At 43.2% G+C, this 26,598-nt stretch overlaps 3 protein-coding genes across 7 annotated transcripts in view; 2 read left to right on the top strand and 1 right to left on the bottom strand.

Moving 5' to 3' along the window:
• ASAP2 (ArfGAP with SH3 domain, ankyrin repeat and PH domain 2) overlaps positions 1-1,417 on the top strand; it is an 82,929-nt gene extending 81,512 nt beyond the window's left edge. For all 3 annotated transcript variants that reach the window (XM_026037043.1, XM_026037042.1, XM_026037040.1), the window contains one exon: positions 380-1,417. In XM_026037043.1, the coding sequence (XP_025892828.1) occupies positions 380-454 (75 nt within the window). In that variant the 3' untranslated portion in view covers positions 455-1,417. The remainder of the gene's footprint in view (positions 1-379) is intronic.
• A 1,550-nt stretch (positions 1,418-2,967) lies between these two features.
• Positions 2,968-10,217, bottom strand: ITGB1BP1 (integrin subunit beta 1 binding protein 1). 2 transcript variants are annotated; one of them, XM_026037044.1, is made up of 6 exons: positions 10,130-10,217; positions 9,473-9,551; positions 8,251-8,387; positions 7,324-7,416; positions 4,109-4,258; positions 2,968-3,510 (listed from the first exon to the last, which is right to left on the bottom strand). In XM_026037044.1, exons 1-6 carry the CDS (start codon positions 10,199-10,201, stop codon positions 3,439-3,441), a joined length of 603 nt encoding a protein of 200 aa, XP_025892829.1. In that variant the 5' UTR covers positions 10,202-10,217; the 3' UTR covers positions 2,968-3,438. The 2 variants fall into 2 exon arrangements, with proteins under 2 accessions (XP_025892829.1, XP_025892830.1); XM_026037045.1 differs by lacking the exons at positions 9,473-9,551; positions 10,130-10,217 and having other exon boundaries at positions 7,324-7,388; positions 8,251-8,302.
• Positions 10,218-10,556: 339 nt separating this feature from the next.
• Positions 10,557-26,186, top strand: CPSF3 (cleavage and polyadenylation specific factor 3). Of its 2 annotated transcripts, XM_026037074.1 has the most exons (18): positions 10,557-10,637; positions 11,149-11,212; positions 11,727-11,824; positions 12,715-12,843; positions 13,708-13,885; positions 14,730-14,819; positions 15,380-15,530; positions 17,399-17,574; positions 17,913-18,071; positions 18,708-18,854; positions 19,632-19,784; positions 20,582-20,690; positions 21,393-21,491; positions 22,370-22,464; positions 23,100-23,187; positions 24,322-24,391; positions 24,965-25,061; positions 25,758-26,186. In XM_026037074.1, the coding sequence occupies exons 1-18, from the start codon at positions 10,567-10,569 to the stop codon at positions 25,854-25,856; spliced, it is 2,073 nt and encodes a 690-aa protein (XP_025892859.1). In that variant the 5' UTR covers positions 10,557-10,566; the 3' UTR covers positions 25,857-26,186. The 2 variants fall into 2 exon arrangements, with proteins under 2 accessions (XP_025892859.1, XP_025892860.1); XM_026037075.1 differs by lacking the exons at positions 10,557-10,637; positions 11,149-11,212 and having other exon boundaries at positions 11,788-11,824; positions 12,758-12,843.
• Positions 26,187-26,598: the final 412 nt, after the last annotated feature.

Raw genomic sequence — 26,598 nt, 5'->3', positions numbered from 1 at the left:
GCAAGTCCCAAACGGCTGCTGTAACTCCCCAGCTCTTGGTGTGTGGCAAAGCTTGACCCATCCTTCCACCTTTCAGTGCTTGCAGAGAGGAGGGAGCAGGAGCAGCTCAGTGCAGGCAGGACTCGGGCTGCCCGAATGAGCCGAAATGGAGCCGCTCACGGCAGCGAGAGGGGTGACTTCCAAAGAACTGGATCAGGAGGGATTGGGAAAACGTCTAGAGCGGATACCCCTGGGGCTCTGCATTTCCTCGTCGTGCTCAGAGTGAAGAGCAGCTCTGCAGTAGACGGGGAGCCTTGGGGCAGGCCGGGAGGTGCTGGGGCTCGCGGAGCTGCCGTGGCCTTCTGGGCACTGACTTGCAAATCCTCCCTGCCTCTTGCAGATCGGTCACATCGACGGCGAGCCCGGTCGGAAGGGAGCGTTCCCAGTATCATTCGTGCACTTTATTGTTGACTAAACTGCTACTGATGAACGGAAACATTTCTCACATCCAGCGGTCACAGAAATAAGTTTTCCTCTCTCATTTCATCTACCTATCTGCAAATACCTTGCCAGAGCACTGCCCAAGTTCTAGGTACTGTAGCTATCTTTTTTATTACCATCACTCTCATTTGGGGACTTTTAGAACTTTTTTCTATGTGAAAGCTTCTCACGAGCAGTTTACACTTTAAACTTTCTTCCTGTATTTTTTCAAGGTGAACTGAAAAGCTTTAACAATGAAAATCCATACAAGTATGTGAACATCAGGATATTATGAACTTTTTTTTTTTGTGGATTCACTGTAATTTTCTTCTGCCTTTTGTAGCGTGACAGTCTCATAGTTCCGTGTCACTTCCCCAGTCAAAGAAACTGTGTCTGTTGGTAACAGGGCAGTAAATTTACCCATTTCCCAGCACCCTTTCAGTGTTGGAGCCCAAACTTGCAAGGTGCTGAGCTCGAAATGGGGCTAATCCAGCATCGTGTCACACTGGCTCCCAGCCAGGAGGGCAGCAGCTGAAATTATGTTCCCCGTTAGACCAGCCCAAGTGTTTCAGTTTACCACAGGAGAAACTTTCTGCTTTCAGAATGGATGTAGATATTTGCTTCAAGTTACCTAAAATCTGTGTTAGGCTTTGGACTTTCTAGTTCCGATTTTGTGAGCTTGAGACTGTTTCATTTTCTATGCTGCACGTGGGTGTAACCTGCTTTTTAAGTGTTCTTCATATGTGTTCCATCCCTTTGAGTCGCCGAATGTGACCACCGCTGGTTAACTCCACTATGGCAATATTCCCGAGTTACTAATTAACTCAAGGATGTAGAAACTGCACTTCCTGAAGCGTGTTCCACTATGATGATGGATTGCAGAACATTTCCTACACTCGTATCATTCTTTTTTTTTGTTAATTCTTGAATTTTCTTACCCATCCAGCCACGTGTTCCCCCAGTGCCCAGGGCTGGTGGAACACGGGGAGTTACCCTTGGGCGGGAGGCGCCACTCCGTTATGTTCTGTCGCACACAGTCGTGTGCCACTACCTTGCAAACAGCAGCAGTTTGCTACAACTCACTCTGTATTTATATACTAGACCCCCATCTATGGTAGCTACACTGTCGTTGAATGTGTTTCACTAATTGGTGAGTACTAATTGGCCTAATTGGTGAGTACTGATTGGCCAGCGCCGCTTCCCCGTTGGTTGAGGAAACACGAAGCATCCCTGGGAACCCCACGTCACTTTGTAGAGCGTGAGATTGCTGATTAGTTAGAGGAACCAAGGGCCAGCTTGGGGTAAGAAAAGCTCCATGCCCAGAGCACGTTGGCTTTGATCACCTTTTGTGAGGAGTTTAGCTCTGCATTTGGCAAGAGAATTTTGAAGTGCTGACAAATGGGGTTGAAAAGGGGCTGCTGTAGGCATAATAGAAGAGAGAAGAGGCTGCCCCGTGCGTGCTGGAAGAGCAGCACTGCTCTCCCCTTCCTTTCCCTTCCCTCCCCTTCCCACAGGGATGCAGCCTTGTGGCCCTCAGCTTCCACTCGCTCCCTGCTCCTACGGCCCCAGGGAACAAACTGGACCGTTCCGAGAGATTTTTCGTTGCAAGTTGAGGCAAAGCAGGCTCTATTTTCCAAGGTCCCAGGAAACCAATAGAGGAATAGTTCAGCACTACAGTTTTATCCCCGTACTGCTACGTTCAGTTTGCAACACTATTTTGTATGTTTCTATCCCTGATAGAGGCTAGAGAGTAAATGGGCATATTATTTTGCACAGATCTCCTAATGTACAGTATTTTTAACACAGAATCTTATAGCGTATGTACCAGCTTGTCCCGTGAAAGGAGGATGCAGAGGGAATTTCCGTTCTGCTGGAGGAGGCTGCGACTCTTGTGCCTGTCCCAGCCCTGGGGACAGGGCTGTCACTCGCACTAGGGAATTGCAGGAGCCAGAGGCAGCAGCACTAGCGGTGCAGGCAGATCCAAGCTTGGGGACCAAGAACGAGCAGCTCCACAAAACTTGTCCCTGGGTTTTCAGTGCTATTTTTCCAAGCTGTGCTCCTCTGGCAGAAGAGATAAGTTCTAGCACCTGTAGATACCTATTTATAATATAAAATGAAGAACTTTTAAGGCCAAAATTTTGGCTTATTTCATACAGCTTTTCAAAACTGATTAGAATCATGCTTCCAACAAACCCTGTTAACAGACAGACTATGAGGTTGCTGTGTTAACTGTTGAAAAAGGAGCAATGACATTTAAGAATGCAGCTTAGAATGCTATGAGATGTATAATATTGAATTCAGTTGTTTTTATTTTGTTTAGTTGCAGAGCAACTGTATATATTGTATAACCTAAAATCAACTCTTATTTTCAATGTCCTGGATGCAGTGATTTATAATTAGAGCATGATTAATAAATTTTACTCTTGCTGACCAGTCAGAGGGCTGGAAAAATAAAACTACTTTTAAAATCACCCAGGCTGTTTCTCTGAACATTACTGGTCACATTCTCTGAACATTATTGTTCAGGCAGAGCTGGTTTTCCCCCTGTGTAAAGGGATGAGCACAGACAAGCCGCAGCACCACCTGCCTCGGGGGGCTTGAGCTGAACACAGATTCTGTGGAGGCAGCAGCACCCTTAAGGTTGCATTAAGGTGTAAAGGTTCAGCTCACTACCTGTTAACACTTGGCTTAAATCTCCATAAACAAATTATTTTACAGACAGTCAGAAGCACTGGTTTTATTTTACATTTCTACACTATTGACATTAATATACAAAATAGTGACATAGGAAAAAAATCTCCCTGATAAATACAAAACTCCGTGTGGTCCTGGATGCTGGGGGTGGAATGGTGATTTCCTCAAGCCGTGGTTGGGAGGTGACAACATCCCGGGTCAGGGCCCTGTCAGGCGCCCCCAAGGCTGTGGGGCCCACGGGGACGGTCCCAGGGAGCCCCTTCCTCCGGCTGCAGCCGCCGCACGTCAGGACTTCTCCGACGTCAATACGGAATCGAAGGCTGTGGATAGCACTTTGCAGATGGCCTGGGCCTGCTCCTGAAGCAAACACACACACGTGTTAGCACTTTCCCAAGAAGTCCTCAAATTCTCCAAGCTCATTAAAGGCAAAACGGAACCTTTATCATTCTTTGGGCATAGACATGGAGTGGGGAAGAGCACAAGATTTCATTGCAGCTCTGTGCTCTGGTGGAAGCTGTTCTCAAGGAGCCGCCTTGAAACAGGCCCGAGGTGTCAGCTTTCATCAGAGCACACCCCTGCTTCAGAAACAGCCTTCAGAAAAGCAGCTTCATGTGTTTCCTGGGGCTACTAAGGGCCTATGTCCTAGTACAGCATCCTGACAGTCAATTCTGCTGCTTTAAGAGGGGATCACTCCCTGGCTTCCAAAAATTCCAGTAATAGGGGACACATTCACTCACTACTCAATCCCTCCCTGCTCTGTCCTCTCCTACTGTGTTTCAGCTTTGACAATACAAAGGGAGGGTTGTCCTGAGCTGAATGTCTCAGGCCTCTTGATGCTTCCTAGTAACCACCTCATCCCCCTGCTGCCAAAAGGCAACATCAGAGGCCTTAAAAATCTCTTCTTAAGCTCAAAGTGGGGGTAGCCAAATTAGAACGCGTGGCGCTCAACTCTTACCAAGCTGCTGCACTGATAGACCCAGAGGCTGCACTCCTCGGCGCCCGCGTCCGTGGTCTTCAAGGCGAGCAGGCTGCGGCCGGCGCCCAGCCCGTCGTCGTAGCCCACGGCGCGCACGATGAGGTAGAGCGCGTGCCGGCGCAGCACGTCCTGCGGGCGCCAGCGGCAGCGTCAGCGCGCGCCGCGCATGGTGCCACCCGCGCATGGTGCCACCCGCGCATGGCGTCGCCGCCGCTCCCTTACACACGGGCCCCGCACATTCCGACAGGGCTTCAAAATAGCCAGCTTTGCTAAAACGGGAAATGCTCAAGGTTTTCTAACAAGCGTGGCTTAATGGTGATTTTAGCTTTGATGTTTAATGTTCAAAGGCAGGCTCTGTTCCAAAGGACACAGCGAGTTCTGCTCCCGCTCCCCTGCCTAATCCATCTGCTTTCCGAGATGCGCCTCGCTCCCTCCCTAGCTGTCCGAGGTGTCTGTTGGGGGGGCATCGTGGGGTTCCCCTCCTTCCTGGTCTCCCAGAATCTGCGCGCTCCTCTGCTCATTCCCAAACCAGCCTCCCCGTATCCAGGGGCTCCCTGCTGTCCCTGCACCCCCCTGCCTTGTTTATGTGCAAAGCCCCCCATCTGCAAGGGCCGGATCCTGCGTTTCACTTGGCCTGAGCTGGGAAGGGAGCCCTGGGTGCTGCCACCCGGCCCCAGCTGCACCAGTGACACAAGGAGGGCTCCAATCCGACACTTTGGCTGCCGCAGGGACACACGCTCCTTCCCCAGAGGATAAGGGGGTTTCAGCTCTGGCTGCCACGATGCACAGAGAAACACCCAGAGAGATTTCTAGGTATCTGGACAGATAGATCTTTCTCTCGCAAGAAACCTTCCTATCTAACAGAAACCTTCTTCCATCTTGGTAACAACCAAGAAGGAAAATTCAGCAGCAAGGTGAGTGCCAGGGCTCCGTTTCTCCTCTGCTCCCTTCTTCTGGACATTCCTGGCCCTGCTCTGCCCGGGCTGTTTGTGCCTTACGAGGTGCCAGGTTCCACCTCCAGCACTTGCCCTGGCAACTGGCGGGCACCTGGCTCCTCACGCTGCCTCCTTCTGTGTGCTGAGGAGGAGCCTGCAGGCAGCGCCAGCAGGAGGAGTTTGGGAAACGCACCTGCTTGCTCCAAGAAAGCGGCACCCAAAAAGCCTTCCCAGTGCCCTGTGCCACCGTTCCAGCTCCATCCGTCTCGGCCATTCCCAAAGGGCAGGCCAGCGGTGCCTAGCACTAACAGCTTTTGCTGCCTACCTCAGCAAGCTTCCTTCCCAAGGCATCGCCTCCTACTGATTTATTCTCCCACTATGTCAGATCCCAAGGTTTGCCTCGGAATTCCATTAACCTTTACAAGCTGCTGCTTGGCACTTGCTGCAGCGCTAATGAACATGTGGGCTGTCACTAGAAGAGGGAGGCCAGTTACAGGTCAGCAGGGTTGCTGAGGGTGCCCAGTGCCCCCATACAGGTCACCAGGGTTGTTGAGGGTGCCCAGTGTCCCTGTATATTCGTTTCTTCCCCTCCTCCCAGTATTTGGCTATGAGAGGATTCTGCAGCTGAGGGAGAACTGAGGTGGCAATGGACAAACTGTGCCACAAATACATGTTAGTGTGTGTAGAAGAGGCACAAATGCCTAGAAGCAGAGCGAGAGGACGGCCCAAGCTCAGGTGCTGCTCCTAGAAACACTTCTGTGCTTTGGTTTGTTGTGATGGCAGCCACCCACAACAGAAATGCACCAGTTACACATTACCTACTATATACCTGTAAGTTATCACCTATTTCTATTTCAGTCACTAACAAAATTTCAAGTAAGGATTTAAATCCACTTGAGAAGCATTTTTGTATCCTTCAGTCAATTCTCTTTTTGGCACCTGAAGCTCTGTGCAGCCTGCTCCTCTGCAGAGCCCCTGCAAGTCACGGAGCGCTGGCCGGCGCTTTCCCCTCCGCGGCAGGGCAGGCTCAGCGCCTTGCCTAACCTTTCATCTCAGGTAACTGGGACACAGGTAGGAGCAGTAACAGAGTAAGGCAGGAATTAAGCATCATCAGCAACATAGATCCAAAATAAACAAAAAAAAAAGTCAGAATTATGACTATGGAATACAGGGCAATGAAAATGTCAGTGCAAGCTGGTTGGCTTTATCAGCTTGTTATGCTTCCAGCTTGAAACCAGAGGAGTGATGATGAAAAGACTTAAAATTATCCATTCCCCCTTGTCAAAGCTCATGGGAATTTAAATAATAAAACCTACACTCTCAATGAGAATCACAAATTCAGGACAGCAAGAAGGAAAAAAAAAAAAAAAAACGAAGGAATTAGAAGTTGGACTAACAAACACTCCATTTCCTCTGGGGCATGAGGAACACGTGCTTCATTTTCCACAGGGAAAAAAGGGAACCCTCTGGAGCCCATTCAGCTGCTGGGCAGAGCTGCTCCCTGGCCTCGCAGGCCCTGGTTGCTGGGTCCAAGGAATCTCTACTATCTGCTCAAGCAGAGGGCAACCACAGGACCGCGGCCCAGGGCTCTGCAAGGGCAGCAGACCAGCCCTCGGGAAGGGACCAGGGCTGTTTTTAGCAAAAGAGCTCCCTGGCGTGTGTTAAAGGAAAATAAACTATAGAATTTACCCATATTTACCTATAGAAAATAACACAAATGTGAAAAAACAGGCTTGAAAAATAAAATGGAAACACGATGCTTTAATGCTGGAGGGAACCTACAGCCTTGGCCTGGGAGCTCAAGGATGACTCCCAAAGGGGAGACACCTCAAGCACATTTGGAAAATCCTTCCTCTTTCCATTTCCACCATTACGTTGGAACTGAATCATCAACTCAGAAAAGGCTAAAAGTTCCCAGGTCTGCCCGTGACAGTCATGCTGAGATGAGGGCAGAGCAACCATAGAGAGGAGATTAGGCCCAAGAGCACAGAGACGTGTCTTGCTTCTGCCTGGCACTCTTTTATCCTAAAAAAAGGCACGGATTCTTGCTATGAATCCAACAAATCCACCAAGGAAGGTGGCCAAAAGGCAGTTTTCAGGAGATATAAACTGTGGCAGTGCTGCTGCGAGAGCCTGTTATAACTTCCTTACTTGGACCTACAGCCAGAGTGACATCTTGGTCACACACGTCTGCTATCAGAGCAAGGAAAACCTTTCAGCCCTGCCCTCCCCAGACACATTTTGTTAGGAATCACTTACATATTGATCAGATGTGGAAACTTTTATGCCGTATTTGGAAACTCCCATAATAAATTCCTCTTCACCTGGAACAAAAGGTAACTTTCCATCTTGCTTTGGAGGGAAACAAACAAAAGCCTTTAGTGCACGAGGAGCAGGACAAACATCGAAGATACATAGCTGAAAACGTGCCCAAGTGCCCCTCATTGCAGGAACCACCACCATTTCTGCCCACGTCTCACTGTGTGGGTCTCCCACTGCTGCACTTGTGGAATCTCTTTCCTTAGCTGAAACACTACACGCTTCCAGAAAGGAAGTTATAACCTCTGGGGTCCCTGCTCCATTGGGATGTTGCAGGTAAGTCAGAGGAGCAGGAAAACAAGCTCTGTCAGGCTGCATGTTCAGCACTGGCAGCACTAATGTACGGACAGGAAAAGTGTCTTGGTGCTTCAACATAAACAGATGTTCTGTGCTCTAAAAGGCACCAAGAAATCAGCTACCTAACAAGGACTTGCGTGTTTTTTTTGTACCAAAAGCTAACACAACTTGGCACGACAACCCAAGTTGTTATTCAAGTTCCTTGGATACACGTAAGTGGTTTTAAGTGGAAACTTAATTTTCCTCTGTAGGAAACCTTCTTCTGTAGCAGTGCTAACAGTGCTGAAGAGGGTGTCAGAGCTTCCCGCTAGGACAGTCATCCAGTGGTGAGCCAGGAAAAGGGCCCTGATTCTCAGTCTGCTTCTCCAAAACTGTTTTTGGCTGCACTGCCTCCAGCTGCTCTAGACAGGACAGCAGGATGCAAGCAATATGACAGTTTTCCACATCATAATTTCATAAAATTCGTTTTTTCAGTAAGGTACTTTAGTAAGTCTAATATCGACAAGAAGAAATAAAACTCAGCTTAAAATATCCTGACATTGTTGGTGTTCACATTTGAAACGTGCTTACCTGGGCAACATCTATGTAATTAATCAAGTCCAAAGGCCCTTCTAGGTTTTTGCTCTCATTAGATTTCAATTTCTCAATGGCACCCACATATTTAACTCTGAATTCCGCACATGTGTCAGAATTGCTATTGCTTTGCCCTGCAACAAAATAAAGCATTTTTAAACAACAGGAATTCTATTTGTTTGTGTTAACAGAACTAATGTGTCAAGTTTCAGAATATTTCAGAATATTTAAGGTTGGAAGGGACCTCTACAGATCACCTAGTCCAACCTTCCTGCTCAAGCAGGCACACCTACAGCATGTGGCACAGGGTGGCATCCAGGCGGCTTTTGAAGACCTCCAGAGTAGGAGACTCCACAACCTCCCTGGGCAGCCTGTTCCAGGGCTCTGTCACCCTAACAGTAAAGAAGTTGCTCCTCACCTGGAGACGGAACTTCTTATGCTTCAGTTTGTGGCCATTACCCCTCGTCCTATCGCTGGCCACCAGTGAGAACAGCCTGTCCCCTTCCTCCCTGCATTCTCCCTTCCTGAACTTATACATATTAATCATATCCCCTCTGAGCCGTCTCTTCTCCAGAGAAAACAGGCCCAGCTCACTCAGCCTCTCAAGTTACATGCAACCTTTGCTGACTTTCATATTTATTACATATTCCTTCATAAAGTTATTACATCTTTCTTATATATATTGACTATACTAGAGTTAATACATTAACTCTTCTCCTTAATGAACCCTGATGAGTTGATTTTTTATTATGCAACCAGAATAGCCCTTAGAAAAAGCAGCAATTTCATATGAATTCAAAGGCTGCTTCTAAAGTTTATTTTAAAAGCTTGGTTCAATCTGTAACACTGTGATCCGTGGGTGAAAACAGGTAAAAATCAACTCTTATTTCAGTTCCCAGATGTAAGGGCAAAATTCCCTTCATGAAAGCAACAGAGCTTCCAAAAATCTGAAGCAGTTTTATGCTGTGTAACAAGCCAGAAACACAACTAATTGATTTTTTTTTTGCTTAGAGACTTCTTCTTGCACAAAAATAGACACTTAGGTCACTAGTAATACTACTTTGTGGGACATTAAATACATGCACAGTCGACAAACTACCTCACAAATTCACTTGCAACTGTTAAAAATAGATAGTTTAACTGTTTTAGTTTTCTGCTCCTTTATAGGAGCCCATGCAAGATCAGTGTTGCTCCAACTACCCAGCCCCTGCTCACGTACCCGAGCTTTTGGTGGAGTCTGTATCTAGGCTTGCCACAGTACTGGACCTGGAGAGGCCCCCAAGACTGGAATCTACAGACTACAGAAAAAACAAAACAAATTAAACACAACACCCAGTGCAACGGGGAGTTAATAAGAAGCAAGAGTTATCAACAATTCACCTTCAGCTGCCTTTTCTCCATGGATTTAAAAACTACACAGATAAATCTTTATGGTTTTGAACTATTCAAGGGCACTGCAATAGGGGGCAAACAGGGAAGATGCTTTTTCTGAAGTTATCCTTCGGCCTCGATGTAACCTAGATTTAATACAAATCCAGCAGAACCCCTTGAAAAATCCATAAATAATACATAAAAAAAAAGCTGAAGAGAAAAACAACCTTCCAGTTATGCACGGACTCCTCTGGGCTGTGTCCTAATCCTGGAGACATTAACAGCCACCCCCTTGTCACAGCTGAAGTAACGTGTCCCACAGCAGCACTATAGAAGGGAGCAGCACCTCAGCACGCCCAGAACATCCAGCCCACCTCTCAGAGATGATCAGATAGAAGCAGACAGTTCAAAACAAAGAATAAAGGCTCAAGATTTGCTTTAACTAATAATCAATTAAGCAGCTGTTTCTTTAACGAGCTTTCAGGAGCCGGCCGGGCGGGCCTACCTTGCTCTTGGTGCTGACCTCGCTGCTCTGCGAGCTGCTGCTGCTGTGCCGCTTCTTCCCCTTGCGGAACATGCTGGCATGGCGGCCCGCCGCGGGGCTCTCCGCGCGGGGACGGAGCCGTTAAACGGCCGCGGGCCCCAGGGGCGGCGCCCGGCAAACACCGGGGCGGCCGCGGGCGGGGAAAAGGCCCGGCTCCGGGGCGCCGCTAAACCCTGACACAGAGCCGGGCCCAAGCGCGGGGCGGAGGAGCCCGGCCCAGGCTCTGGGATTTAAACCGGGCTTTAACCGTCCGGCAACGGCCGCTTCTTCACCCGCCGCAACAGCCGCTTCCGCTTCCGGGCCGCGCGCCCGGCGGCGGCGGAAGGGCGGCCGCCGAGGGGGAGGAGGGAGGGACGGGAGGCGCCGAGGGACACGGGGCACCCGCGTTGCCGGCCGCCATGTCGGCGAAGCGCAAGGCCGAGGCGCTCATCCCGGCGGAGGAGAGCGACCAGCTGCTCATCCGCCCGCTGTGAGCGCCGGGCGGCGGGAACGGGCACGGGAACGGGCGGCCCCGCGGCGGGCAAGGGCCGCAGCGCCCGTGGCCGGCGGCTGCGTGTGAGATAGTGGGCTATCGGTGGCCGTTTGTGTAGTTGTTAGGATGTCGGTGGCCCTCGAGGGCCGCCGCTGGTGGCCTCGTCACGGGCCGCCTCAAGGCCCGCCTAGCCCCTGCAGGGCCCGTTACATAACGAAGCTTCTAGTACACCCGGTGTGTCCTGCAGCTCAGCTTCCCGTCAGCAAGCGTGCCGCAGGAGCAGCAGGAGACAAAAAGCATCTTCTAGGGCTGAGCCCTGCTCCTTTCGGGACTGGGTCAAACCTCGTTCTCCTTGGGACGGGTTTATCTCTTACCTCAGGGTATTAAATGCCTGCGTGCAGCGGTGCTGCACGGGCGTTGTTGTCACACAGAAGCGGGCCTGGTGCTCGGCGGGAGCCGTAGGGCGGGTGCTGTTCTTGTTTCAGTGACTTTGACCTCTTTTTTGCAGAGGTGCTGGCCAGGAAGTAGGAAGATCATGCATTATTCTGGAGTTTAAAGGAAGGAAAATCATGGTAATCCTTGTATGAACGTGTTTGCATGTTTACGTGAAATCAGCTCTCCAAACAGAAGACGTGGCCACATGTGGGTTCTAAAACCCGATTTTGGTGGATCCTAAGTCTGATCTTTCAGTTAAGCTGAACACACACATTTGTTGTCCCTCACTTTTTGGGCTGCCGTCTCAGGTGGTAACCGAGGTGGTGCCGCTGCGCTGGTTCCTGTGCACGTGCCTATTGCTGAAGTGTGACTGAAGACTTGCGTGAGTGTAAAACTGCAAATAAAGAACTGGGCTCTGAAAATGGCTTTTAAAAGGAGTTATTTAGCTTCCCAGTGCAGTTAAGACCTATAGACAGACATCCTAAATGTCAGATCAGATGCTAAAAGCAACGACAGAGGAAAACCGACTTTTTTTCCATATGATACTAAAAGTTAGTAAGATGCTAGTCAGGATATTGTAAGCCAAAAAGTAAGAGTTTTTCTTGTTTTAGATACTTCTTAGAATGCTTAGTTTTTGCTTTCATTTGTCAGCTCGATTGTGGAATCCACCCTGGACTGGAAGGAATGGATGCTCTTCCTTACATTGATTTGATAGATCCTGCTGAGATTGATCTCCTCCTCATTAGCCAGTAAGTAGCGTCTAGAAGAACAAATGCACTTGGATGCTCTTAGCAGTGTTCACCTCTAATTTATTAAAAGCACGTTGAAAATATGTGTTATGTAGATGTCAGTGGCATGGAAAAATATTTAAGTCAGTAGTTGCCAGCCTTTAAATTTTATTAAGGCATTAACAGCTCTCTGAGCTCACTGTGACCTCTGGCTGCCATATATTCTCCCTTGTTTTAATGCCATGTGACAGCTTCTAGAACATCTTTTATACATAAAGACCACTGAAAAGTATTAGTGGCATTTTTAGTTTATTGGGCTATGAATGTAAAAGGTTCTTCTAGACTAAAATCTTGATACAAGTTAAAATTGCATCTTGTTAGCTGTCTGTGACGTAACTAATCATATAGAAAATACCATAAAATGCTGCCATTTGATGGCATGTGCATGTTCTACCTGTGTCTTAAAAGTGCTTCATTAAAATAGTTGAAGTCAGAGGTGGGGCTAAATATAGTAATTTTAGTTGTCCTGTTGTAATCTGGTGTCTGACTGCAAACTTGGGATCAGCTTCATTAGCTTTCCTCGATCTTTTCAGAAAGTTCTACATTCATTTGTTTCCCTTATTTTTTCTCCCTCTCGGCTTATATATAAATTATAGAAATTGTAATTTTGGGACTCTGTGGGTAAAGTCTTTCCATTAACAGACAAATTTCTGCGCTACTCTTAGCTTTTCTGTGTTTTACTTATAGTCACTTGTGTATGGGACCCTAAACCAGCATAGGTAACAATGCAGTTGAAAAATCTCTATTTCTGTTTTTTTATGGTGCTTTGTTAATTCTTTAAAGTGTCGGATTCTATAACACTATGTTGTGTAATGTTAATTTATTAATTGGATTCATATGTCTATTTTAAGCTTCCATTTAGATCATTGTGGGGCTTTACCATGGTTTTTGCAGAAAACAAGTTTTAAAGGAAGAACCTTCATGACACACGCCACAAAAGCCATTTACAGGTGGCTCCTCTCAGACTATGTCAAAGTCAGGTATGTCAGCCCATTTGTGGTCCTTCTATGTCCTCTGCATTAATTGCCTCCAATTGTATACCCAATATTAAAGGCTATTCAGTACCATGTATTTGGGGGGTTTCCTAGATATCTTTAAATGATCATTCCCAGCTTAAAAATATAGCTTCTTTTCATTATCTCATCTTCCTCAAATATAGTTCACATAGTAAGGTGAGTTTAATAGTAGTAAGCCTTGCATGTGTCTGTGCTCTCTAGATGTTTGCTTTCTGATAGTCATGCAGTAATTAACTGGTATTACAAAATACAATGGCAATATCAAATATTTCTGTTTTTTTTCTAAATCTGAAGTTCTATACATGGTTAGTGTATAGTGTAAGTTTGTTGCTTCTATATAAAAAAGCGGCTTTATTCTATATATAAAAAGTGTCTTTATGCAGTCTCCTACCTGAGATGATTTTACATCAGCCTGGCAAATTTGGGTATTTATTACTTGCTGCTAGAATTAGCTTAAGACAAGGCGAAGGAAGGTTTTGGATGAACCTGGTTGATGCTGCAAGCAGCAAGATTAGAGCAAGATCAAAAGTAACGAGAAACTCCAAATAACATTATCCATGGCTGGAAACTTATTAATGCTTCAGTGTCAGAAAAATACAGAGCAGATGCTGAAGTTTAAAGACTGTTGCAGAATGGCCTTTTAGCCTTGCTTAGGGCAGCTGTGTTAGAGTCACTGGGCTTCATTTCTAATGTGGGTGACTTAGTGTTTCTGAAAGTCTTATTCTTGGTGGGGAACAGTGTATCTGGAGACTTTATTTTCCCCCTCAGTTGTTATCGAATCTAAGCTGGTAAAGTTAGCAGATATTTAGGCATTTCATTTATATCTAGCAACATATCAGCGGATGACATGCTGTACACAGAAACAGACCTGGAAGAGAGCATGGACAAGATCGAAACCATCAACTTCCATGAAGTGAAAGAGGTTGCAGGAATCAAATTCTGGTGTTACCATGCAGGCCATGTCCTGGGAGCTGCCATGTTCATGATTGAAATAGCTGGTGTGAAGGTACATCCTTTTTGGTACTTCTTGGTGGTTTTTCCTTTTCTACAGACCTGAATTCTAATACAGTCACTAATTACTTACTTCCAATCACTAGCTCTAAGAGGCAGGTATATCAAACAGGCTTGGGCACACAGAAGGGAGGCCTTTTTTAAGATTGATTAGAATGGGTAAGTAATGTTTGTGTATTGAACCAGACTGTGTATTTGAGTTTTATGGAAGTGAGCTGTGGCTCATTTGAAATTGGTTAATGTTTGTCCTCCTTGCTCGCCTGCTCGGAGGTGGCTGATAGTTGTTACTTAGGCTACATTTTAGCAAAATCCATAAACAAGTGTTTGCTTTTCTAATTTTGTTTTATCATGTCAGCCTGGTTGGATACTTAAATGCCCAAGTGGTAGTTCATTTTATTGGACTACTCATAATGTTTCCATTTGGACATGCAGACTCTTACCTAGTTTTTATTTCTATGTAGTATCTGTTCCATTTTCTGTTAATGTTGATTTTTGGCAGTGTTCACCTCCAGAATAGTGAAAATTCCACCTTTATATGCTATGGGGAGTATTGCAAACCAACATCCTAGTAACTGTTTATCTGGTTTTGTTGTGATGAAGGTAGTGCTTGAAATTCCTTCACTCCAGGTGATTTAACCATAAGCATAGTGATATTGAGAATCTAGTGTTGTAAGCTGTGCACATCAGAGGAGTCTTTAGTTGATCTCTGTATTGTAAATTCTGTAAAGTTGTCTTTGCTAAGAAAAATAGAATTCCTATACAGCACCTTTTTAAAGACTGCTGACTTCATTGCCTGTAATCAGAGTAACTGCTTGGCTTTCTCTCTCTTTCTGTCATAGCTTTTATACACAGGTGATTTCTCAAGACAGGAAGACCGACATCTGATGGCAGCTGAGATTCCCAATATTAAACCTGATATTCTTATAATCGTAAGTTTTACGAGTGTTTCTTTAAAACAGTAATTAGGTATCCATAGGGATATTACTTTAAATAGACTTAAAAGGCAGTAAGAAATGCTTTCTGTAGTGAAAGATCACTTCACTGAAAGGTTACCACTTCCATTTCACACTGAGCTGTGCTACACATACCACGAGTGTGTTGGTAACCCATTCAGCAGAGCAGCATTTCCAGTTAGGAAAATGTGCGTGTTAAAACTGAAGCTCCCTTTGAAAATAATAATAGTAATTGTACCGTTTTGCTGACAGGGTCTGTCTTCCCAAATTGTTGGGAGTAGTTTATGGGCAGGGAAATGCTGTTGCTACATCTGATACAGGTTACAAGATTCAGAGGGTTGTTCCTCCCCTCTCCTGCCCCACGTTTGTAACCCTGAAAACTCCATGTGTGCTGTGTAATGGTGTATGAGCAGATCCCCTTAAAGCAGAAGTCATGTTTCTTCATGGTATTAACAGTATGTTGGTCTGCATTTTCTCATCAAACTTGGCAAAGACTCCGTGTCGCTGCTTTTGATACTGGTTATCTCTGTACATAGGAATCCACCTATGGCACTCACATTCATGAGAAAAGGGAAGAGCGAGAGGCGAGGTTCTGTAACACCGTGCATGACATTGTGAACAGAGGAGGCAGAGGGCTTATTCCTGTGTTTGCCTTAGGCCGAGCTCAAGAACTGCTCTTAATTTTAGGTATGTGTCTTTCCAGTTCCCCTTCATGAAAGGTGCGTAAAGTTACATGGGAATGTTTTCGTGAGCAGTCCTAAGGTGGAATAATTTTTAAACAATTCTTCGCCGTTTTCCCAGCATGATAAGTGCCTGACAATATGTAATAGTGTTTGTGTGGATGTTAAAAACGAACCAGAACGCTCAGTCATTTCCCCATGCACATATAAGAGAGTCACTTCTGCTCTGGGAGGTGCAGCTTTGCGGGGTAATACATGCTTGGCTTCTGAATCTTGTTGAATGAGAATTTCAGCAAGTAGGGAGTGTTACTACAGACCGAAAAGTAAGTTACTAAAATACGAATGTTCTTCTGAAACGTTTGTTAAAGATGCTTTGTTCAAAAGTTTCGGTAGCTTTTTCCATTTAATTCACGAACCTCCATGAAGAAATCTTTTAAGGAAAAATTAAGAAGACCATAACAAACATTTCTGGTATTTCTGGAGTAATAATAATAATAAAAGGGAAAGCTTTTAGGCTTTGGCTTTAGGCTTTTAGGCAAATTAGGCATTGTTAAGAAGGGGGAAAACGTGGAAAAATTATGATGATTGTAACAAGCCACCTTCCCATAAAAAGTGTAAATAATTATTACAAGGTACTTCAGAGGAAACACTTTTTTAAATAAATTATTTCCTGGCTTTTGTATTTCCTTTTAGCAATCTTATTTATACTGTTTTCTGTTTTAGATTCATCTTCTCTCTCACAGAAATATTAGTGGGATCACAAAGTAACTATCCCAAAATACTTATTTTGGGGAGTGTTGAATCTGAAATGTTACCTAAAATACTGAAAAATCTTTGCATTTTCCATTTCTATTAGATCAACATTTAAAAAATGGTTTTTGTTTTCAAAATGTTATTGATCAATTCAACTGTTAATAAGGCATTTGGCTCTAAATAAGGGGTATTATTTGGTATTGTGTAGTGGGATTATTTACATTTTATTGGCATTGATCCCGTTTGTTTTTACAGAGAATGTTAAAAAAGAATGTTTTAAATTTCACGTAGCCATTAGTTTGTAGTGCACCAATGCCCTTTCCCTGATGTGCAGATATTTAACTGTTGAAAATAGTTGTTGAAAATACAGCTGCTAAAGCAAGACATTTAATTGGATGCTTAATTAGGTAGAAAATGCAATTGCATCATATGCCAACGCAGTTAAACCCTGCAGGCATCTGTGCTTGTTTTTCTTCCTTCCATAAGCATCCAACAAAACAAATTACTGTATTACGATACAGAAAATTATTATAGCAGATGCAGCCTTTTAAAGTTACATTGTCCTGCTACGACTTATCTTTATTGGGGTTTCCCATTTTGTATTTGAGCTTATTAGGATACTCTGAGCTTCTCTGATAATATTCTGAAAAGCTTGGTCTGCAGGTATAAGCTGTTTCACATAAATGTACAAATACAGACATCAGAGCGTAACGCCTTCCTTTGAAGGCTGTTCCCCAAATACATGACATAAATGTGCTTTATGCAGGCACAGCTGTGTCCTTGTGGGATGAGGAGTAAGTTACGTTTGTCTTGCTGCATTCAAACCTCTTCTTTGTGCTTAATAATCGCTGTGGTAGTAGTATTATGTATCCTTATACCTCACAGTTGAAAGTGGTGATTGTATGCTCTCGTCTGCCAAAAACACTTGAGGTTCATCTTGTTTTTTTTTCTATTAATGAGAGCTGTGTGCCTTTTCACTTGATATTTGTCCTGTCTTCTTTGCTTGGGCAGATAAAAAGTCTGTGGTTTTGATTTTTTTGTAATAAGAATGACAAAAAATGACATTTTGGAGATAATGCTGTCTTTATTATATCTTTTCTTTTTGGTTTGTTTTTCTTTTAGATGAATACTGGCAGAACCATCCTGAACTCCATGATATTCCTATATACTATGCATCCTCTTTGGCAAAGAAATGCATGGCAGTTTATCAGACCTACGTCAATGCCATGAATGACAAAATTCGCAAGCAAATAAACATCAACAATCCATTTGTTTTCAAGCACATTAGCAATCTGAAGGTGAGCTTGAGAGAGGCTGCTTTACAACAGAGGAAGAAGGATGGAATAACTGCTATTTGCTTGAATATTTTGATTTTCTATTCCTAATAGTTCAAGTATAAAGGTATAAGGTTCAGGTATTAATCAATCTATCTGTTATACCAATATTTAGAGGGGTGGTTGAGGAGAGCTTGTCCTCATTTTTACTACTATAAATCCATAAATAAGTAGGAGCTTTCCTAGAAAGGGCCATTTTTATGAGCACTGAGCATAGGGCTATGTATATATTCCGTTCAGCTATATTGTCCTTCATTTAATTGTGCTGTAGCAGGTGATGTCCCTGCTGTTTGTCCCCTTAGAGCATGGACCACTTTGACGATATTGGGCCAAGCGTTGTGATGGCTTCGCCAGGTATGATGCAGAGTGGCCTGTCCAGGGAGTTGTTTGAGAGCTGGTGCACGGACAAGAGAAATGGAGTCATCATTGCAGGGTACTGTGTTGAGGGAACCCTTGCTAAGGTGAGATCTGCATGCACCACCGTGTTCCTTGGTGCAAAGTCCTATGTGTGCTGCTAGATAAAGCGCACAAAAAACCCCACCCTTTGCATATGGCTATTTCCAGCACTGGCGTGTAGAATGATCTTCTCTAGGAGCAGTTATCTTGTCTCAAGAAGGAGGGACTGATTCATCTTTACACTCCTGACATTACCTGACTCTTTGAGTGGGCAATCCTGACCCTAATTCTGAAGGCATCATTATTAAATCTAACACTGCAGTCATGACAGAGGTCCTGCTGCTGTGCTCACATTGGGCCCCTGGCAGTCTGTAGAGAACAAGAACCTTCTTTACGTGTTTCCACAGCTAAGGACCACCTTTAGGGACACAAATCACTCGCTCATTGCAATTTCAAGGCATCTTATAGAGAGGTGTATATGGAAAAGGAATGAAAAGCCAAATCTGCTGGGGATGTGGAAGGTGGAATGGTGTGTGGTGTGTGTTTGTGTTCATTCATGAGTGGGTAGGTGTTGAGGGATGTGGGTCTGGATTTTTTTCATTACTTAGCTCTTAGTAGTATTTCTTTTTTCTCTAAAGTGTTAACTGTGTTATGTCTGTAGGAGGCTGTCAAAATCTTACTTAAAGTGCTTTTTCTTCTAGCACATCATGTCTGAACCTGAAGAAATCACGACTATGTCAGGGCAAAAACTGCCCCTGAAGATGTCTGTAGATTACATTTCTTTCTCTGCTCACACAGATTATCAACAAACTAGTGAGTTTATCCGGGCCCTGAAACCTCCCCACGTGGTTAGTACATGGCCTACTTGTTCCTCAAGGGTGGGATTCCTGAAACCAGGTCACAGCCTCGTGCTGTCGGTGGCAGGAATTGGTGTCTAGCAGCAGGCAGTTGCCCTGTGCTTTGAAAAACCAAAGGTGGAGCTTGTGACTCCTCACGCTGTTGCCTCAGCACAGGGAAGATGAGTTTGCTGTCGCTGCTGTCTGCACATGGGAGGTCTGGGGTGAGCAGAGCAGAGGCTCTCTGGGAGCAGTAAAGGAGCACAATTGGAAAATGAGGACTAGGAATTGCAACTTCTCCTCCAGAAGGAGGAGAATTGGTGTGCAAGCAAATTGTAGCAGAGGAAAAGGGCTTTTAACTTGATAAAGCAACTAATGAACTTAATGAATGTACTTTCTGAGTTATGTCTTTAGAGTTTTTATCTATCTCTCACTATATATACATGCAAATAGATAGATCAACATGCAGACAAAAACTTAAAGCTAATTGTAATCTTTTGGGGTTAATTTGAATTTATATTCTTATGTTACATGGAATGGAGTTGACTTGATATCTGTATGACATCTGTTTATTTACATGTATTTTTCTACTAAAACTCAGTGTCATGGAATCTAGATGTTTGAATATTGCACAGAATTGAAAGGCACAGAACTGTATGAAGTAGAGCTGAGCTAAGCTCATATGCTGTGACCTCATGAAATAGATCTTTGTAGACGTGCGGGGTTTGTTGACAACTCAGCTTTCAAAAAGAGTACTTCACGTTAAGAGGGAAACCATCTTTCCTGTAGATTTTAGTTCATGGAGAGCAGAATGAAATGGCCAGGTTGAAAGCAGCATTGATACGAGAATATGAGGATAACGATGAAGTTCATATAGAAGTGCACAATCCTAGGAATACTGAAGCTGTGACGTTGAACTTCAGAGGAGAAAAACTTGCTAAGGTAAAAAATGAACACTGCTGTCTGTACCACAGTGTTTTTCTCTGTGATAAAGAGTATATTTTCTTCCAAGTCTCTTTTTATCTATTTTCAGAATGGATTTGTGTGTGTTCTGCATGTGAGCTGTGTATTATGGATCTTGATTTGAGCCTATTTATTTATTGTATCTCAGTGAGAACTTACAGCTGTTGTGTCTCTGCAGAGGTTGCTGAAGCAGCACTACCTTAATGTATTTATATGCATGCTCTAATTGTGGGTTTACTCTTCCTTTAAATTCCAGAGAGAAATCTGTATAATCCTATCGAAATATGGGATCACAGAGTAATCGGGATGGTACCTAGTCTAACTGAGGGCAGGGCTGACTAGAGCAGGTTGCTTGGGATCTTGCTCATTCCAGTTTTGAATGTCTTCAAGGAAGAAGATTCCACAACCTCTTTGGGCAACCTGCTCCTGTGTGTCATTACCCCAGGGAGAAAAAAAAAATACAGATCTTTCCTAGAAGTACAAAAAAGCGGGATTACAGTGGAATTTCTTCCCAAAGCAGGTGTAAAATGTAGTCTGCACCTGTGCTTTCTGTGGCAACGTTTGGTGCAAAAACTTCATTGGCTTTTTGCGTGATAATTCTTCTGATCTTTTTGTGCTGCATCTCAGAATTCTTTCTGTGCAGGATTACTCTGTTTTCTTTATTTTCAGAGTAACCTGTTTATTGCATTTGTGTTTTCAGCAGAGCCTCTATTTCATCTCCATGCTGAACTTCAAGGTGTGAAAACCTGTTGTACTATATATGCTTTTATTTTCAGGTGATGGGGTCTTTGGCAGATAAGAAGCCAGAGCAAGGACAGAGAATTTCTGGAATCCTGGTTAAAAGAAATTTTAACTATCATATACTTTCTCCTTGTGACCTTTCCAGTAAGTAAAGATAGCAATATGCTCAGTAGGTAATAGAAATTTATTGGTTTTTTTTTTAACTTTTTTTTCAATAAACAATTCTAGATTTTTTTTTTTATATTTTTATTTGACAAGCAGTTAGTGAACCTCTTAGTTTTATTTTGGTACAGTTTTGCCTAAAGCTGTCAGCTCTTGATGAGAGACAAGACATCCAGTTCATTGTTAGCTGAAGTTTAAAATGTTTTCTGCTTTCCTCTAAAAGAAAAAAGGCAAAATTCTGTGTGCTACTTAAATTCTTCCTGTGCATGAATATGTACAAAAAAAAAGCCACTAGAAGTAAGAAGATGCAGTACAATGAAAATATATATTGCTGTTATGCTGTTTATTACTATGTAAAATGATTTATTCTCAGGCTGCAGAAAACTGAACAATGAAACAGGGTGGTGGAGTGAAAGGAGTTTGGGGTAAAGGAATTCTGTGGTGTGCTTCACTGCTTGTCTCTAATGCTTACAGTGACCTAGGAGCTCTTGTGGCAGTGTCTTTACCACAAATGCATCACTTGTCTTGCAAAAGACAGTAGACCTTCCCAAACCCTTAAAAACTGCCCTTTTTCACCCTGCTGTCTTAAATGTGTTAGTATCATTTTTCCTCTGTAGTGGCTTATTTTTTTAGGGACTACAATTAAAGGAATAATAACTACTGCTTTTAAAAAATTCTTTTCAGATTACACAGACCTGGCGATGAGCACTGTAACGCAGACACAAGCCATTCCGTATACTGGCCCTTTCAATCTGCTTTGTTATCAGCTACAGAGACTTACTGGTGGGTATTTGGGAAGAAATGTTCATAATTTATAGCAGTTAACTTTTAAAACAACGCGTAGTCTTCAGGGGACTTTCAGAGTGGAAAGATCTTTACTTTGCCAGTAACCAAAGTACCATAATTTGTTTCGTATTTTGCAACTTTTATTAGATTATGCAGCTTCTGCCAGCTCAAGTTCATGAGTGTGACTCATCCTTTTTGGTGAGATTCCATTGTAGTTGCAGTATAAAATCGGGAGCATATGGAAGTCCCAGCTGCAAAAGTAAGGGCTGTAGCCACTCTGATGCAGAATTTATAAATTTGTCTTTTATCTCCAGCTCCAAACAGCCTCCTCTGTGGCTACCCAGGTAGCAAGAATCTGGTCTTCATTATTTTTTTTTTTGAGGGGGAGGGAGGAGGATTTGGTTTTTCTTCATTACTGTCAGAATGTCATTCATATCACTGGTGAATAGAACAATATTAAGCCAGTGCCCAGGTCTCTTGGCCAGAGTGTTTTTGTTTTACATTCTCTCCTCACGTGAAGTACATGACAGGTTTTCCTCTGAGGGTGGTGGAGGAGCTGCTCAATTCTGCAAATGGAACAAAATTTCCTGTCTCTTCTCCCTTACCCTGCTGTACTTACCTGAGCCCCCTAAGCCATTAAACTAAGAACCCAAAAGATGGCTTGCACTGCATATTAAAATAAATAGAATAGTAATATCAGGTAAGGGAAGAGAGTGTGCAGTTCAGTCTTAGAAGTGGATTGGGAGCTGCTGTGTTTAATCGTGATAACAACAACCCCTTGCTTCCTTAAAATGAGCTGTTTGCTCATGCAGACAGATGTACTCTTGCTCTCAATGCAATTTTACTCTTGCTAACTCTTTCTTGTTGCCTCTTAGCTGACGTAGAAGAAATAGAAATCCAACAAAAACCAGCCTTGAAGGTTTTCAAAAATATAACTGTGATCCAGGAACCAGGCATGGTTGTGCTCGAGGTAGGTGTTTCTGGTGTGTGTGGGCAGGTCTTCAGTTTCTGCACAACCACATTTTAGAGTTTCATGGCAAGTTACATGGAATTATTAAATACTTAATGTTGGGCAATGAGTAGAATGGAAACTAGAACGAATTTGGTCTTGAGCTGACATCTTGTATTGATGCACGTTGTGTCACAGATGTGTGAGTTCCTCATTATAGTCTCAGTTGTGTTTTGAGCGCCTTGATGCTGACGTTTGAGGATACCCTCTGCCAGTTCCTTTTTGCAGCAAGTCAGCTAGCTGATAGATTGAAAGCTGGGCAAATAGTTTTGGGAAATTACATCAAAAATTTCTTTTTCCCTCCTCCTGTCCTACCTCCCCCCTGACATCTAAATAGTTGTAGTAAGTAATTATTTCTTAAAAGTGTTCAGAAACATGTAACAACCTATTTTTTTAAAAAGAAAGAAATTACAGGAATATACACTGTTATAAATAATTTAAAAATTATTTAGTATAAGATGCTTGATAGTCATTTGAAGTTAGAATTCAGAGGGAAAAAAATGAATAGAATTCCATTTTTGCTATGCTGTTTTTAGTTGGCGCTATCCATTTAGCCCAAATTATGGGCCCAAATTACCTTTTGTTTTATCTTGCAGTGGGTAGCAAATCCTGCTAATGACATGTTTGCAGACACCGTGACAACTGTGATACTGGAAGTTCAATCAAATCCTAAAATACAAAAAGGTAATAAGTGGTATGCTTATTTAACTGAAATTTCCTATTTTTAATAAAGAACTTAGGGCAGACTGTAGAATATGCAGTCTTATTATAAAATATGCAAAATAGTTTTATACAGTTGTCTAAAGGGAGTGATATTGACTTAGGCAATGAATTCATGCTCATCTAAACAGTGTAATGGCTCTTCTGGAAGTTATGGTTACTGTTGATGAGGGGCATTCCCGTGGCAGCAGGACAGAAAGCAGTAGGTAAAGCTGGAAAAAGTCTGACTAATTCCCAGTTACACTCAGGCAGAGCCTGTGAACAGGCAGGGCCATCGGGTGCTACTTGCAGTATCAGATCCTGCATTGGGCCCTGCTGTCCCAAGTATCATAGCAATGTTATTGAGGTAATTAGTGATGATAATTTCTGTTATTATTTGTTCTGCTGTTTTGGTTTTGAGTATGTATTTTACTATGCTTAAAATCCAGCACAAGCATTGAACATGGGGTTGGCATCTCTTCTGTGACAGTGAAGATGGATGTTGGCAGCTTGGCAGCACAGAAGTACAGATAATTTAATGATAGTCCTATTTATCCCCAAAAAATAGTTTGTGGGGCTTTAAATCACTATTTTAGCACTACTTGCATCTGTACTAGGAATGTACAGACTTATTTTACTTACCAAAGAGCCTGTTAAATTCTGCCTTTATTTACCCTTGCATAGATAGTGAAATTAGTGGCAGTTGAGTATACACCTTAGTGCATTATTTATCTTCAATGGATGTGTTCCACTGAAGTCAAACCCCAAATTCTGTTCCTAGAGTGTTATGTAATCATACCCTTCATTTTTATAGAAAAAAATTGCAATACGAGTCGTGATCATATTAAATTAGAAGTTTTACATTATGCTCATGGGCTCCATGGTGCAGTATTATCCTATAAACAAGAGAAAGTGGAGGGAATATAAACAAATGATGAAAACAGAGAAATATGGGAAAATTAGACTTACTTTTTCTGTTCATTTGTTACTTTCTCCTTTATAAATAAAGACTTTATACCTACCTCTTAGATTGTTCTTCATAGCAATCATTTAGGAACCAGATGGTGTCAGTTAACTAATCTTCCCCCAGCAAAAGTCTGAAAATAATTTCTCTTTCAGCTGCTGTACAAAAGATTGCCAAAAAGGTAGATGCGGAGGTGTATAGGAAGAGGATGGAGATCATGCTTCAGTAAGTTGACCTATTTCTCTAATTAAAAATGTTGCTCAAGAAAGTATGGTAATTTTAGCAGAGTGCAGTTTAAAGATGTAGTTTTGAAAATATTTTTATGCAAATCTACACCAGTCTAAATTTTGTGAAGACCAGGAATTAAGGTCTAAGTTAAATAATTCCCATTATCATTAAAATTTTCAATCTGAGGCCAGTTGCTCCTCCCAGAAGCGGAGCTATAAACTGTTTGTCTCCCAAAACTGTGCTGTGATTGCTTAGGAAAATACTATAATTTGAAATATGTCTGTTTTAAAACTTGTTCTGGTGTATGTTCTATTAGGGAAAAAAAACATGTCTTTTGAAGTCAAAGGCACCCCCTTAATAAGATTTTTTTTTCAGTATAATTCTTATGTGGCATCCACTTTCATTAAAAAATAGATGGATATTGTTAGTTAAATTTGAGTGGGTTGAATAATAGCATGTGAAAGGAGATATAGTACTGAGAAAATGCCGTAGAAAGCCCAAGATTAACATGAAATGAAAACAGAAGAGTGCTGTTTGGCCATGCTTTATACTTAGAGGTCTCTGTTCTAGGGACATGTTTGGGGAAGACTGCGTAAGTTCAAAAGATGGCTCTGTCCTGTGTGTCACAGTGGATGGAAAAACTGCAAGCATCTCCCTGGACACTCGGGTATGTACAGCAAAGCACCTTACCTAAGTTATTTAGAGCAGAAACGTGTCTCTAGCAGAAATATGTCTCTAATATGCAGGGCTGCCTAGAATATCGTGTACCTATATACTAAGGAAATGGCTTATACTTGGAGAGAAAGCAGGTTAAGCCTGTTTGCAGAAACCCTAAAGTCAGTTCAGCCATAACAGGGAGAACTAGTAATGCTTATTTTACGTTCTGTGTTAGCATGGCAGGCTTGGGAATGTGAATTTATAGGTGTGAGACCATCACTGTGGAGAGGGCCTGAGTGTGGATGCCTGGGCTCTGTGATGAATCCACATTATAAATATTAGCCTAAGACAATGCAAACAACTTCACAGGTAAAATGAAATCTCCAGGGATTGAACTGCGTGTTTTTATTTGTTCCTTTTTGCTTTGAATCAATTGTAGTGTATTTTACTTATGTTTAATTGCTTGTTCCAAAAACACTAAAATTTGATATTAATTTTCTCATTTCACAGCAACACTTATGTAAATCTTTACTTAACTCTTTTACACATTGGTGGACTGTCTAAAAACCTATGGTGCAGCTATGCTAACTTACCTTTAAATTTGTCTGGCAACTATAGAAATGCTTAATGCTACTCACAGTATGTCTGTTTTGTTTTCTAAAGGAATATGCTAGTTATTCTAACATACCTTTTTTTCTCCCTCCAGACAGTTGAATGTGAGCCGGGAAGTGAAGATGACGAATCCCTTCGGGAAATGGTGGAATTGGCTGCTCAGAGGCTCTATGATGCCCTCAACCCAATATAGTGACTTCTGTAGCTATCTAGGATACATCCCAAAAAAATCTTTTTAATGTTCAATTTACTTGGACTATTTTTTAGTAAAATAAAACTTTTCTTCAGTAATTCAAATGTACCAACTTTCGAATTGTAAAACTGCTGAGTTGCTTTAAATAAGGAATGAGCAATCTCATAGCAACTATATTTGTACATTTGCATCATAAAAACATATGCAAACTCTTAATTGTATTAATGTGCACATACAGCAAATAAGAAAAAAAAAATCTTAGCCTGCTCTGGATTGACATGATATCTAAAAGAGAATTGTGAAATAGGGTGAGGTGGATAGAGAACTGGGTGGATGGCAGAGCTCAGAGGGTGGTGATAAATGGGGCCAAGTCCAGCTGGAGCCCTGTGGACAGTGGTGTCCCCAAGTGCTGTTCAACCTGTTCATCAATGACCTGGACGAGGGCACCCAGGGCACCCTGAGCAAGTTTGCAGATGATACCAAGCTGGGTGGAGTGGCCGACACTCCGGAGGGCTGTGCTGCCATCCAGAGGGACCTGGACAGGCTGGWGAGTTGGGCAGAGAGGAACCTCATGAGGTTCAATAAGGACAAGTGCAGGGTCCTGCACCTGGGGAGGAATAACCCCAGGCACCAGTACAGATTAGGGGTCGACCTGCTGGAGAGCAGCTCCACAGAGAGGGACCTGGGAGTCCTGGTTGTCACTAAGTTATCCATGAGGCAGCAGTGCCCTCATGGCCAAGAA

Source organism: Nothoprocta perdicaria, unplaced genomic scaffold (assembly GCF_003342845.1).
Source record: "Nothoprocta perdicaria isolate Ctin4 unplaced genomic scaffold, notPer1 scaffold_19, whole genome shotgun sequence".
Classification (NCBI taxonomy): Eukaryota; Metazoa; Chordata; class Aves; order Tinamiformes; family Tinamidae; genus Nothoprocta; species Nothoprocta perdicaria.
The sequence above is the reverse complement of the archived record's forward strand: the minus strand, read 5'-3'. Positions and strand labels throughout refer to the sequence as shown.